The following is a 15,707-nucleotide window of genomic DNA, read 5'->3' on the forward strand; positions in this document are numbered from 1 at the left end:
ACCACACGTAACCGTAGCTAGGTGACTGCAGTGAGGCTATGTTTAAAACACAGGTGTTTCTTATTGCTCACACACACACACACACACACACACACACACACTGCTTTATTATGCTGGTTAGCTCAGCTTTGCATTGATGCTAGGTTGAGTCAGGTAGCCGAGCACTGGATTACTTTAGACATGCATGCGTTACATGTGTCTTGATCAGTTTAGAGGGAAAGGTGATTTTTTTTTTATTTTATTTTTTAGGTTGGCACGCTGTGTTCATCATATCTTTGTGTATGCACACACTGGCATGCCACCGTGTAGGAAATCAGTGGATTTGTAGCCTAAAACTGCCTCACATGGACATTGTTGTAAAGTCTGTAATTCATCCAGAGCTCTGAGGACATATGTGACTCTTCTTTGTATTTCCACATTGACATATCAACTTACATTTTTTTTTTTTGTGTGCTCGTGGCTGTACAATCTATCACTGCTTTGAAACATTATCCTAAAAGGCTTCATTTAAAAAAAAACCTCCCAATAACTTACACACGACTCAAAAACTTGTGCTAGGTTTTTTTTGATTTTGTTTTTGTTTTTTTTACACTGAGGGCAGGTTTTGGATGGGACGCCTTGTTGGTGGAAAGGACTGGTCCTGTTAGTGTGAAGCAGCTGCCCCAGCCGGATGCTTGTTAGTCTGGTCAGGAGAGAGAAGAGAGAGAGAGAGAGAGAGAGAGAGAGAGAGAGAGAGAGAGAGAGCGAGTGAGAGAGAGAAGAGAGACACGTGCATTGCCACTCTGCCCAGCTGCAGAGCGGGAAAAAAAACTGCGAAAGCTGCTGGAAACAGTTTAAATTTCATCCCTCACGTTGGGGAAAATGCTGTATAAATATGCACTGTCCAGTTGCCGTAACCCCTAGATGAACTGAGCTGTATTTTGACATTCCCACTGCACATTAAGTCACAAATCTTTTGGTCTTGTGTATCGTAGGTCAGGCTGTCTTTCATGTCACTGTTGCTTGGGGTGTTTGTTTTTTTAACCTAGACTCAGTTAGAAAACTGTTTTTCTAAAGAGCCTGTCATATAACCCTAATTCTTACAGTCTTAAAACGCCTGTGTATGCAGCTATACGAGCCAGAATTAATCTCATGTTTCTTGGCTAAGAAGATTAGCTATGGGTGAAAATGGTCTGCGTTAATCAAATCCCATACTGCTCAGGGGGTAGGGGGGGAGATTTGTGGGAGGTCTTGCCCTCCTCTTCACAGCATTGTTTAACCCAGCCATTCACCCAGTCACCTCTTCTAATCTACACCACCAGACCATCTGGACCACTCGTCAGTGTTGTGGGTCCCAGGCGTTTTTGTGCTTATCAATAATATAATGGCAAAGATTGTGTTCCCAGAGCCTATCTCTAATGCACCCTACCACATAGTCACAGCCTATTGCGTGTTATTTTACTTCATTATGTGGATGGAAAGGCACCGTGAGGCAGATGAGGGCGGGGAGCCTGGTAGTGTGAGTTATTGAGGGTGGCTAGGCCTGTAATGAAGGTTTGGAAGAGGAAGTCAAAGAAACAATATATACTGTAAGATATAGATGGACTGTTATGATGTGAATAACGCTCAGCCTAAAGCGAGAGGTAGGAAAAGAATACCCTATCTTACTTTGGTCTTCACTGAAGTGAGCCACTGGCAGAGTGTGCATGGCTTCTTGTAAGATGAAATCATGGCTTAATTTTATTCTTCTATATTTCACACATATTTACACAGGTTTTGCAGCTGAGGGAAAGTTTCCTACTGCATACTTCACCATATATGTTAGCGGTAGTTAGGTAGTTAAACCTATGTTACTGAACCGTAAGAAGCAGTGCTGTAAGATACAGCTGTGCGTTAGTTTCCTCATCCATAATTAGCTGAGCGTGGACAAAGTTTCCTTTTTAGTTTCTTCTGTTTCCTACACAGGAAAGCGTCAACATTTGAAGACTGGTGAATCCTGAATATTCAAACGAAGAAAAGCTCATTACGACAGTTGAGATGACGTGTGGTTGGGTATCAGTGTTTTTTATGAGGAAAACTCCCCTCCCACAGCAGTTTGCACAATTGTTTCCCGATAATGTTCACAGCTTTTTGGCAGTATCTATCAAACTGAATGGAAAGTTCTGCTGTCGTTACATTTGTGTTGGAGATGCAATGTAAGATGAAAAATAAGCAGTATTCTTTTCTTTTTCCTCCCAGGAAAATCTTTGATCTTTTGGGAAAAACGTTATCATAGGCTTCATACGGATCATGAGATCATGATTTAAACCATACATGTGCAGTTTTAGTCCTTGAGATGAGAATAGAGAAATAATTCTAGGTTGCTGTCAAAAACTGAGAGTGACATAAATGTGACTGATGAATGGGTTTGTTTTCAAAGATTACCAGCTTTTCAGTTTAGTTTAGGCTAGAACTTTGATCAAATGATGCACTTCTCACTTACTGAGCTACCTCCAAAAAAACTTAGAAAAATCTCCCACCACATCTTTTTTTTTTTTTTTTTTCATCAAGTCATCCTTATTTAACTTTGAACAGACCGAGGACTGAGACTGGTTCCTCATTCTCAGTTTCACATCACAGCTTTGCAGCTAGAAAAAAACACCACATGCCGGATGGGCAAAACCCATTATCAGACTGAGAAACAGTGTTGTCCCAGTTTCTACTCTGTGAAAGTTTTTAAATGTCTCGTCAAGTTGGGCATTCACGTGTTAGAAGGACTTTTTTTGCTTCAGTTCCGTCACATTGAAAAATTTATTAATACAAATAAAAACACTTAGTAGACGTCTGCTTTCCATTCATTCTGCTCTAAAAAGTCACAAATCCAATCTCTCCTTTGTTGTATCGACAATACATTGAATCCCCTGCTTGTTAGTTCTTGTTGAATTCCGTCCATGATTGTGTGTAGGCAGATGGGCCGTGTTTAACATCTGGCAATCGTGAATGTCAGAGATCTAAACATCTCAGAGGTTAGATATGACACACAGTAGTTGAAAACTAAGTTCAGAAAGCTGTATCTGTATTCTTTCTTCAATTTCAGTGTTGTTTTTTTTCATGTGTCGAGACTTTGCTGTGCTGGAGGACCACTGCCTGGCCTACAACCTCCCGGAACAAGAAAGTAAGAAACCCTCGGCCCACATGTTTTTGCTTTAAGAGATATATAACCGCTATTTATTTCAAACATGGGACCTCTTCTGCTTTTCTGCCTTTTAATTAGTGATTTGGCCCTGAGAAAAGCTTGGCTTCCTTTGATGGGTCCTGTTCATACAGACAGAGGTCAAATCCCTTTTCCCAGACAGTCTGTTTAAACACTTAGCCATTTATTTTTGTTATGTTTTCTGCATTAGACCTGTCACTAGTTCTTGTCAAGCTGCCCTGCTACTCTTATGATAGTTTACTTAATGCTTATCTGCAGAAAGAAAGAAAGAAAGAAAGAAAGAAAGAAAGAAAGAAAGAAAGAAAGAAAGAAAGAAAGAAAGAAATCTGGTGTGAGTGTGTTTATATTAAGGGACATACTGGTCTCTTTAGAAAGCAACTTCCTCGGAAAGACTCCTTCTGCACCCTAATACACCTCATCCACTGCAAAACAACTCATGCTTGCCAACCTTAAGTTGCAGAACTTTAAATGGATTTGTATTGAGAAGCAGGTCATTATGTTGGCACAGCTCTGCCTTTGGAGACTGCTGTGCCATTACAAACAGTGAGCACAGCCTCTTCACAGCCTCAGACATGTGCAGACAGTCATGTTGAAATGTAGACACAACACATATGAGCTCCAAAATTGTGGTTGCAAATCCTGAACAAATGGTTTTAATGCCAAAAGGCTGGTAAGCATGGTGATTTACCAGCCAATCCTGCTGAGAATGCTAACAGCAACGCTTCTAGCTACAGGCAACAAACAAACACTGGATCAGTTTATGTAAATATCTCCTTTTTGGTTAAAGCAAGAATGCTGAGGCTGCAACATTTAGGGACTGTTACTAATTACAATTACTTCCAGTATAACTCAACATACAAGTCTAGAGAATCCACTTTGTGTCTGTTTTCTCAATAAGACGATAAAAAAACAGGACAGTAAAAAACTTTTACTGTTCTGATAATAAACAACGATTGTATCTCAGAGAGGAAACGCAGCAAATGCAAAATGCAAAAATGCTCCCCATGGCTTTAATTTGTGTTTACAGTAGAACAGTTCATTTTCATGTGCAAGGGTAGACTGTATTATTGTAATGCATGGACTATACATAATTTGTATAATACTTACTTTATAGAGCTGCAAACATTCATGGTTTGTGGTAGATTTCTTTGCACTTTGATAAATTTGGTCCCCCATGCCTGGTCTCTAAAACGCCATGAACATGTTCACAAAGCCCTTAGCTAACCATGTAAGTCTGGTGCATGATTCATAACCATTCTTGACTTTAACATAACTGTTTCTTCTTTTCTAGGGAAAAATGGATCTGCCTTTGAATCTTCGAGTGCTTCTACTTTTCTGTTTCCTCAACACTGTTGTTTGGGCATGTCCAGATAAATGCAGATGTGACGGAAATACACTCCTCTGCAATGGTATCTCCAACTTCCCTACATCTGTGCCCTCATCTACCACTACCCTCTACTTCTCCAACTGCAGTATCTACTTTATAAAGCCAGATGACCTGACTGATTTCTCCAATACCCTTAGTGTCTTTATGATTAAAGACACAGTTTTGAGGGAGGTGCGCCATGGCACATTTGATTCCACTAGGAACCTAGGTGTGTTGTGGTTTACTGGAACGGAATTGCAAGATCTCCCTGCGGCGTTGTTCCAAAATCTTCAGAAGCTTGAAACTCTGAATCTGAGGAGCAACAAGCTCCTGGTACTCCGCCCTGATTGGTTTTCAGTGTTGACAAATCTGAAAGCCCTTGACCTCAGTAGGAACCTTTTCACTTCTGTGCCTGTTGAAACTTTTCATCCTCTTTCTGATCTGCAGTATCTTTATCTTTCCGGAAACAGTATCGGTCAAATATCTAAAGAGACATTCAGGGGTCTCTCTAAGCTGGAAACCTTACGGCTTCACAAAAACCAGCTACAGGAACTCCCCATTGGGATTCTGGATGACCTTTCAAACCTGGGGGAACTATCTCTACAAGACAATTTAATTACTCATCTCCCTCATGACCTTTTCGCTAAAACTTTGAAACTCCAAAAGCTGTTCCTGTCCCACAACAGGCTCACATCTCTTCCACAAGGGATCTTCTTAAACCTGCCACTCCTTTCGCATATCTCCCTGTATGAAAATCAGCTGGAAAGTCTGGAACCGGGAATATTTGGGCCCATGGCCCTGCAGGAATTGTGGCTGTATGACAACAAGCTAAGCAGAGTGGAAGATGACACATTCAGGAACCTGACTCAACTGCGTCTCCTGGTCCTTAGTCGCAACCAGATCGACTATGTATCCACCAAGGCCTTTAGAGGGTTGGAGAAGGTGGGAGAGGTATCACTTCACACCAATCTACTCACAACCCTGCAAGCTGGGACTTTCCAAGGTCTGTCCAGTCTGGTCAACATTTCCTTGGAGCATAACTTCATCAGCTCCCTTCCATTGGATTTTCTCCAGGGTCTGAGCAATCTGGGGCAGATAGACCTACGGAATAACTCTCTTCCCAACCTGCCACAGAAGAGTCTAGATGACCTCAGTGCAGCAACAGAAATACTCCTGCAGCAGAACCCCTGGAGATGTGACAAGGATATTTTGCCACTTAGGGACTGGCTGAGGCAGAACCCATCCAAAGTCAACCAAACCATGGTGGTCTGTGAAACACCTTTCAGTCTTGATGGTGAGGTAATTGCCCTGCTGTCAGATGAGAACTTGATGCCTATCATGTCAACTGTGGAGCCTGTGTTGACGTCAACAGAGAAGAGGAGGAAACCCCATACCCCTCCATCCAGGCGAAGCACTTCCTCACCTGCTTTCAAGACAACCCCCACTTCAGAGTATGAGGAGGTCACCAGCAGTGGACAAGGGGAAAAAGAAATAGTCTCTAATCACACTTTGATCATCATTGCAGTAGTGTCTACTGTTGTCATCAGCACTGTCATCATCATATGCGTGTTCTGGAGGAGGAACAAGAGAGGCAGGGGGAATATAGGTAGCAGAAATAAAAACTCTGTGTTGTAAACTGAAAACACACAAGCAACCCAAGAACTTTTAAAGCCAAGGGAAATTGCTCACTGATTACTGTGGTTTACTTGGAAAATATGGAGGCTATAGCTGATTTTAGAGCCTCAAATGCAACAGCCACTTCAGCTCCTTTCAGATGTACCAGCTAAAATAGACAAGTGAAGTTTTGAATACATTTGCTCTCTGTTTTTAATAATGACAATTACCAGCCATTATTCCTTTCATGTGTGCTGTAAAAAGAGAACAGACGTTGTATGTATTAACTGTAAAAACACCTACTGCTATCTTGTGGGCATCCTGGATATTTTGGTGCATGTAACCTCAGATGGACTCAAAGACTTTGCATTGCATTCAGTATTTTCTCTTCAAATAATTTTTTACTTTTGAGTACTAATAATTGCATTTTGGCTTTTTTGCTAACAACAATACATTTAAGAAAACCGTTTTACTTTTGGCAAATAGCTATTCATCATTTTGACTTCACTGTAACACAATTCATCTTTTGGTTTTCACCTTTGAAATGCAAAATGCTACTGCTCATTCAATAAATGCATTACTATTAGTGGGAGCAATTGTACATTGTGTTAATTATTTACTGAAGTGAGTGGTATTACAACTTCATCTCCTTAACCTGTTAACAAGTTATCACTTTTCCACACATTATTCAGGACTGTAGGATAAAACACCACTAATGCTTGTGAAAAACAAATACAGGTTCAGTCATAAAAATAGGAAAAAGTATTACACTGACATTATGTATGATACATTAGATGAAAAGAAAAAAAAATGAGAAAAATGTGAAAAAAATATTTTCAGAACTATAAATTAAATACTATGCATTATCACTAAACATCAAGAGATGTTGTGGAGAAAACTCTTAGAATACTTCATGAAAGAAAGACATGGAGACCGCTACTTGCGAATCCGAACTCCTTTACTTACAAACGTCACAGTTTTTTATAACCATTCTTACGTCACCAAATATGGACCTAAACATCCTGAACTTTGTCATGCTCATGTAGTCAATGTTCTGAGTATCTCCAAGAGTTCCAAGAGAAGTTCCCAGGAATGCGTGTGTCTCTCATGAGTGTGTATGTGTCCATGATCTGGTCAAGGCAACCTGATAAAACAAGTCAGTACTGGTTATAAATATTATCTGGCAGAACAGGCAATTCATTCTGGCAGTCATCCCAGAACACAATATTGTTGATGCCAAGACCTCTCCAAAAGTAGTTTCCTTGATGTGCTATGAATGTGGTTTCCCACCTGCGTGATTGTGTATCCATGTGTGTGTCTATGCAATTCTATGTTTGTTCTTCTGATATATTACGTGTAAAAGTATGTATGTATCACTCAGAACATGACAGAGACAGAAACAAACTCTTACAGCAGGGAGAGCCAGAGATCTAATAGACTTACCTCTTTGACTCATTTACCAAAAACAAGAGGAGCTTAGTAAATTCTATCTGCTTTTATTAAAAAAAATAAAAAAATAAAAGAAAAAACCATGAAGCCATGCTGCAGGGTAGTGCAGTAGCTGGCTGAAACATTAAAAACCTTACGTTATTGCTCTTATCTTGAGCTGCAGAAGTGTGCGATGCCACGCCTCACATGGGATGTAACACACTTGAGACCTGCTGGCCAACATTGATATTTAAGTAATGACATTGAGCTTGTTTGTGTCTCCTCGCTGCTGTAACACTCTGTTCCCCAAAATAATAAGGTAAGCAAATGATTTTTTGACATTTAACTATAATATCACATAAACCGAATGATAACATGATAACTAAAGAATTGTACAGAACTACTTCTAAACTGTATACGTCTAAAGTGAGTCTACTCAATTTTATATGCTACACATTTGTACATTATGGCATTTCTTTTCTTTTTATAGTGAATAATCATGTCAAGAAGAATAATCATCATTCTCTTTGTGTTTCTACTGTGTGAGTCTTCATTGACTGAAAACAACGAATGCAAACCAAAGACAGACCACTGTAACCAAGATATTTTCAGTGGTAATAATATAACAGAAATTCCACAATTCCTGAGACCAGGTGTGACAGAGGTTCACTTTCTGGATAGCCCTATTAAAACAATCCCCAAAGCAGCCTTTGTTAAAAACCCCCAGCTTGAAAAGGTGTACTTTACAAACACTAATACGACATCTATTGAGCCAGGAGCCTTTGAAGGTTTGGTAGACCTCAAGAATATTGAGATCTCCAGCACTCAATTAACATCAATCCCAGTGGGAGTCTTCAAGGACCTCAGCAACCTGGATCAAATTGTATTAAAGTCTAATAAGCTCCACAGTCTGGAGAAAGGCCTGTTTGATGGCCTTAAAAAAGTAAGATATCTCCAGTTACATATGAACAAGATTGAATCGATTGAAGATGGGACCTTTGACGATCTTGAGAGCCTTACATCCCTCCATTTAGCAAAAAACAATCTCTCCTATATATCTGCCAGCTGGTTCTCAAACCTAAACAAACTACAGACACTACGACTTTACGGGAATCAGCTGACCACCATTCCTGAAGATATTTTTCAGAATTTGACAAACTTGAAGGAAATTGCCTTGCAGGAAAACAAAATAGCAGAATTATCGCCAAATCTTATTCCACATAAAGCCAAACTAAAAAAACTGCATTTGGATAGTAATGTTCTGACAGGTTTACCACCAGGATTTCTTGTTGACTTTCCTCTGCTTGAAACATTGACCCTTCAGAAGAATAAACTGACGAGTCTACCACAAGTTCTTTTTGGAGAAATGCCTAAATTGACTGAGTTAAGCCTCAGTGAAAATGATCTCAGCACTCTTCCTATTGGAGTATTCAGCCCTCTGAAGAAACTTAGAAAACTAGATCTGTCTAAAAATCACTTTGTTACCTTGAATGCTGAGTACTTTGAAGGACTTGAGAAGGTCAGGGTCCTGCAACTAGAGAACAACAAGATAAATTCACTGGATGCAGGTGTGTTTGAAAAGCTACAATCACTAACAACAATCAACTTAGCTCACAACAACCTCGAGACGCTTCCCAAGGGGATTTTTCAGCCTTTAACAAAGCTCAAGAATATCAATCTTAGTAACAACCCTTGGCGCTGTGACTGTAATCTGATACATCTTTACCTCCTCATAAAGACTGAGTCTGAAAAAACTGTGCCCGATGTGATCTGTCAATATCCAGAGAATCTACATGGGGAGGAATTGCAATTACTAAGAGAGGATCAACTAATTTGCCCCACCCTTCCCTCCACAACCACTCCCATGACAACTCCCACAACATTCCCAACTACAGAACAAACAACCATTCTTACTACTACACCAACTCTTCCTACAACACCAACTACCACTACACCTTCCACAACCACCACGCCCATTACTACACTTCCAACTACCCCCATCCTTACTACCACAGCACCAACAACCACTTTGCCAACTACAACTGCAACAACCAGCACTGTCTCCACCACACCACTAGCCACAACCACAACACCACCAACCACCACTGTGCCAACAACAACATCTACAACCACTATAAGCACAGCTATAGCCACCACACCCTCAACTGCATCAACCACCACTACAACAACTGTACCCACAATCATGATAACAACAGCTACACCCACAACCACTTTAACAACAACTATACCCACAACCACTATAACAGCAACTACACCCACAACAACTTCACCCACAACCACTATAACAACAACTACACCCACAACAACTTCACCCACAACCACTATAACAGCAACTACACCCACAACAACTTCACCCACAACCCCTATAACAGCAACTACACCCACAACAACTTCACCCACAACCACTATAACAACAACTACACCCACAACAACTTCACCCACAACCACTTAACAAAACAAACTACACCCACAACAACTTCACCCACAACCACTAGACCAACAACAACTACACCCACAACAACTTCACTCACAACCACTATAACAACAACTACACCCACAACCATGATAAAAACAACTAAGCCACAACTAAGCCCATAACCACCACCCTCAGCACTACCCAACCGACCACCGGAATGATGACAATTCCTCCACAAACCACTCCTGTGATCTTCACCTGTCCAGTGGAGCCAGCCACTCAGGAGCCATCATCTTACATCACATCCCCGCAAAGAAACAAAGTTCAGCAGTGCAAATCTCAATGATGATCTACACTGCACTGCTGGTGGTGGGATCATCTGCACATGGTGCTGGCTAAGTTCACCTGTCTCTTTACCGCCTGCTGCAGCACAGGGAAAGGATGTACCACAGGATCAAACTCACTCATTTCTCCCACAGGGAGAGGTCATTCTCAGGCCTCTACCAGAGACAGAAACTCACAGACTTTAAACAACAGCACTAAAGCAGCTATAATCATTATTTTTGTAATATTTGTAATATTAATATATCAAATGACAATGTGAAAACAATGTGATTTGTGTGATTTAGTTTTCCAACAGACATCCATATTGTATCTGAAATTGTCTTCAAAACAATGATTATAATATATATATATATATATATATATATATATATATATATATATATATATATATATATATATATAATATATATATATATATATATATATATATATATATATATATATATAAAGACAATGCTTTGTACAAAGTTAAATGTTTTCCTGGGCATCTGTTTGACTTGGTATGACTTCAATCCACTACTTGGCATTCGATACACTATTACACCAGGGGGAGCCAGAGATCCAAGAGACTTACCTCTCTCACTCTTAGTCAATTTTATCTACAGTAAGTTAATCTGAATTTAGATCCTAATCGAATGCATAACGTACTTGATTTGGAATCTTGGATTTCTATTTAGTAGCAATCTCAGATTCTCAACAAAAATTTCCACAGGGTCAGAAACAGATCTTTACAGCAAAACAAATGAATCCCTTAGGTCATAATTCATGAGTAAAAATCACTGAGTACTGGGATTTGTGTTTGGTGGGGTTGTCTGCATGATAATTAGGTTAAATGCACTTAATTAGGGCTTTATTAGACAGTAGCACAGGAACAGAACATAGGCCAGATTCATTAACCCCGTCTGTGTGAACATGTGAATGTGTGTGTGTGTGTGTGTGTGTGTGTGTGTGTGTGTGTGTGTGTGAGTAAGAGAGAGGGAGAAATGATAACAGACAATTCACCTCAGTTTGCCTGCTGTCTGCTCTTAAAATATAGTACAGTTAATATGACTAAGACACTGAGCAGTAAGGTTAATGTTAGTGCGAACTTTAATTTTAGAGTTTTTATACATGCCTTTGTCCCCTATTCTTACACGGTTCTTACCCTCAGACTGCCTCAAATATTGAGAAGGATACACTGTCCTCACATTTACACACTTACTTATATTTGTTGTTCATATTGTGTCCAATTAGGGTTCTCTCACTCTAACACAAAATTTCAGTTTATATTTCGTTTTATATTACCTCTCAGGCAATCAATATCATATTAATAATAATAACAATAATTTCTGCACAGTGATAGTTTATATATAAACATTCACAGTTGAACCTTTTTGTAGGACAATGGGAACACTATGAGACAAAGTCAAAAATATCAATACAACAATTTTGCAGAAGCATCCATAGAGACTGATGTCCACAAAGCGTCAAGATTGATATTTTATTATTTCACAAAATAAGTGTAGGAAGAAACAACCTAACTTCATAAAGTTCATAAAATTCTGTTCAACTTCACAGGAGTTCACTGGACTGATAGCACATAAGGTGGTTATCACCCACAGACCCTTGGTGGACCTATTGCGGACTGAATGAAGCTTGGGTGCTGAAACAAGCCCCTTGTAATCAATCAAAGTGGCTTTTAATTAGGCATACTTTAGGCCTTACACAAAATAGAAAAAAAAACAGACTGTCATCATGACAACAGTACCGTTGTCTATGATTGTTATAGAACCAAAACTGTTTTTGTACCCGCTGCTTAAACATAGTTATTTCTGCTGTGAAGTTAGGCATTTTAATATTGGGCCTTATGGAGATTGTTTTGTTGCCAGTCCCAAGTGGCCATTTGAGGAACTGCAGTTTTTGGCTTCACTTCACAGCCACAGAGTTACTGGCTGATATCACCAGGGGACATTTTTTTTGTTTTGGACAATTTTAAAGTTTCAGCCTTGTTTTACCTGGGTTGGAGACTAGAAAGGTGCTATGTAAGTACAGTCCATTACCATTTACCTTATTTTAGGATATCATCTGTTTGCCATAACAAACCACATGTTGTAATCAACTGTGGACATTTAGTTTCTGTATATGCAGATTTTTACTGTTTCGTTTGTTGTACTTGTCCCTTGCTGTGAAGAAGAAACTCAACACATGCAGTGATATTCATCTCTTCCACTAGAGGGTACTTCTGTGTTGGAAAACAGCACAAAGACTTCAGAAAAAAATGCATTTAACTGTTTCACTTCTTGAAATGTTTCCAGTGGTGCTTCTCCCTCTGTCAAACTGCTGCATTTAACCACAGAGTAGGTTCCTGTTAAAATCAGTGACACAGACAAGAGAAACTAGTTTCAAGTAAAATATAAGGTGTTCATATTAATCAGATGGATCCATACTGAGACTATTCCACGCCAACTTACCTAAATCTCTTTGGAGGAGTCTTCAGTGAAGGAAGAAATGTTATGTAGTTGTGCCCGACAGCAATATTATTGTATAAGAGACTGAATGTGTTATTGGATGTTCTATCCTTAGGTTACACGAGGTCATGTGTGGGCCTTGAGGTCCTCGGCAGCATAGACATATATACATAGAGTGGCATTGAGCACTGAATCGTATGTCGACGTCGCCGCCATATTGGATAAGGCAGATCTGCCCGTAAACTAATACAAGGAAATGGACTGAACTTCATAAAGCCCTTTCTACAAAGTTCTTTAAGTTATGCCTCTTATACACCCATTCCACCACACACTAATATCTGGGAACAAACCGGCACCAAAAACAACGTATGTAACTTTTAAAGTGTGATTATAAATGTCTTATCCTTATGTAAGCACCAAACCAACGTATGTATTTTTCTATGCTGAGTGTTTACAGCTACTAATGTGTGTAACACTGTTACTGTGATGATAATATTGAAATATTTATATTTAACATTTAATCTGTGTCTCATAACCAGATCCTGAAATGTAGATGACATGAGGGTTTCTGAATAAAGAGCACTAACGTGAACATATATACCTATATATACATACATATAGTATACACACACACACACACACACACATGTGTAGTGAAAGTTTCAGTGTTGTGTCTAAGTTCGTGCTGATCTCCGGAATAGTGCCAGGCTGTGTGATCGTTCTGTGGGGAGAAGCTCGGGTCACTGAGATGTGTTTGATAACAGAGAGAGGCAGCTGAACACTTGTAGGTACAAGCTGTGGCAAAGTCTTGCAGATTCTATCATATGGCAGCAAGCTTCTTAGCCTACATATATTGACTAATTCACTGGATAAAAAATTGAACATTGCTGTGTGAGAGGTCGGTCCCAGGCTGAATGCTAAATAGAAAAATAAAAAATAAAAAAGGATCCTGAGCTGAAAGAGAAATCGTATTATAGGAAGGAGTTAAAAGGTCATGACAACATGAAAAAAGTGTGAAATGTTATTAGATAAATATCTGAAAATTTCCCCTGTAGCCTGAATTCAAACGGATAACATATCTATTATCTTATATTTAATATATTTTATATATATAAAATATTCAAATTTAAGATTCTTACAGTCTTTGAGGTTGCATTAAAAAAAAAAGTAGTTCTACAGGTTCATTCTGATATTTTAGTTTTTGTCACCGACTTTTACACAATCCTGCTCTGAGATCTGTTCCTGTATTGATCTGGCTGTAGAGACACAGTCCACTGCTTCAATCAGCTATCTCCATAACTCCATAATCTGTGTCTGACCCTCCAAAACTTTAGGCTTCATTGCCCCCAGACCATCCTAATACTTCAGAGGTTGTAGTGCTTTGTGACGATGGTTTCTCCAGTTTATTTGTTCAATTTAAAGTGAGGGGAATATGATTTTGTGGATGTTCAAGTCTAAATTAAAAAAAAATCTGATGAGCCATTTCATCATGTTCCCCTCTAGTCAAATGGAGCAAGGTGCAAACTGAGCTCATGATGAACTGAACATTTCAAATGTTGATATATCGGCCCACAAAGCCTAACTCTAATCTTAAGTAGTCCACGTCAGTGATTCATTGCCAAGACAAGTTTTTTTCCTATTTAGCAACACACTTATTACTGCTGGTCGAGCTGTCAAACCTGCAGCTCGAAGGTGAATCAGACACTTCCTTACTTCGCGAGTGTTAAGCTGTTGTTTCAAAGAAACCTGTCTTCTGCTTCTGTAGTGGTTTTCAGCCTGCCAGACCTCTTCCTGTCCGTTTCTTCCACTTTCTGTCTTTTTGATGGTGTAAGAGACGAGGGCTTTGAGACTCTGGGCCTCACTTCAGACAAAGTTTGGAAAAAGGCGCTCCCTCCACTCTGACTTAGTTTACTTGCTTAGTTTTGCTATTTCTAGATGTCTATGGTGTGCTATTTGATCCCATATCGACACTCCTAAGATGTTCATTAGTTTCTGACTCTGGGAAAAACGGTAAGATTCCCCAAAACTACAGTATCTCTGAACTCTAGTTAGTCTCTGTGATCTCCTTTTGACAACTAACGTCATATTTTTTGCTTCCATTCACTGAGACTCCCCTTAAACAGTCCGTAGCCCCCTGGGGAGGTCCACTAAAATAAAGACGTACACTTTAATGGTCTGTCTGGCTTCCCTTGTTTAACCGCCCTTTTCTTGCCGTTAGTATAGCACTATATTGTTTCTTGCAGTGTGATATTGTCCAAATAATTGTTCCAGAACTGTTTGTATAACACTGCTTTTATACAGACAGGGTTTGTGAGTACTAAACGTTGTTTAGGAATAGTTTGCAACACATTTCAAGGTTTAATTTACTTCCACTGCTGCAGGACTACAGTTGTTAACCCATTATTTGTTCCTTTATTACTTAATTTTACCTTATTGCCTCATTCAGTTCAAGTTTTCAAACTTCCAACAGCTTTCTTTACCATTGTACCATCAAGGTGTTTTAAAACTGTGGTGAGCTGCGTACATGTATATTCGATTTCTCCAAACATCACAACTCTGGAATATGGACTGTGTCATAAAATTTGTTCAGGGTTTTACAAAGTTATCCAGATAATTAGCTCTTTAGTGGAGAATCTGTTTGGAGGCATTTTATCCAAAACAATTATTGTGACAGATCCAGCAGTTTAGTATTAGAAGCCTTCATGTTAACTCACACACTGAGGGTAAAAGTATCTCATAGAACAGTGATCATGTTACATAAAGTAAAATTTTTGGTTTTCTTTTATTGAATTTAACTCCAAACCTATTGTAAAACAAGAACAGATACGCATGGTAGGGACTAATGTGTAGGATTTCGAGGCACAACTGTAAATAGAGTCCCCTCAATGTCACCACACT

General features: G+C 39.3%; 2 protein-coding genes across 2 annotated transcripts; both read left to right on the forward strand.

The window, feature by feature from the left end:
* The first annotated feature begins 4,137 nt into the window (after positions 1 to 4,137).
* LOC109138536 (leucine-rich repeat-containing protein 15-like) lies at positions 4,138 to 6,744 on the forward strand. The gene has a single exon (XM_027290492.1). It carries the CDS (start codon positions 4,470 to 4,472, stop codon positions 6,171 to 6,173), a length of 1,704 nt encoding a protein of 567 aa, XP_027146293.1. The 5' UTR covers positions 4,138 to 4,469; the 3' UTR covers positions 6,174 to 6,744.
* Positions 6,745 to 7,740: 996 nt separating this feature from the next.
* Positions 7,741 to 10,053, forward strand: LOC109138529 (leucine-rich repeat-containing protein 15). The gene is made up of 2 exons (XM_019258902.2): positions 7,741 to 7,899; positions 8,071 to 10,053. Exon 2 carries the CDS (start codon positions 8,080 to 8,082, stop codon positions 10,051 to 10,053), a length of 1,974 nt encoding a protein of 657 aa, XP_019114447.2. The 5' UTR covers positions 7,741 to 7,899; positions 8,071 to 8,079.
* Positions 10,054 to 15,707: the final 5,654 nt, after the last annotated feature.

This window comes from Larimichthys crocea, chromosome XVII, assembly GCF_000972845.2.
Source record: "Larimichthys crocea isolate SSNF chromosome XVII, L_crocea_2.0, whole genome shotgun sequence".
Classification (NCBI taxonomy): Eukaryota; Metazoa; Chordata; class Actinopteri; family Sciaenidae; genus Larimichthys; species Larimichthys crocea.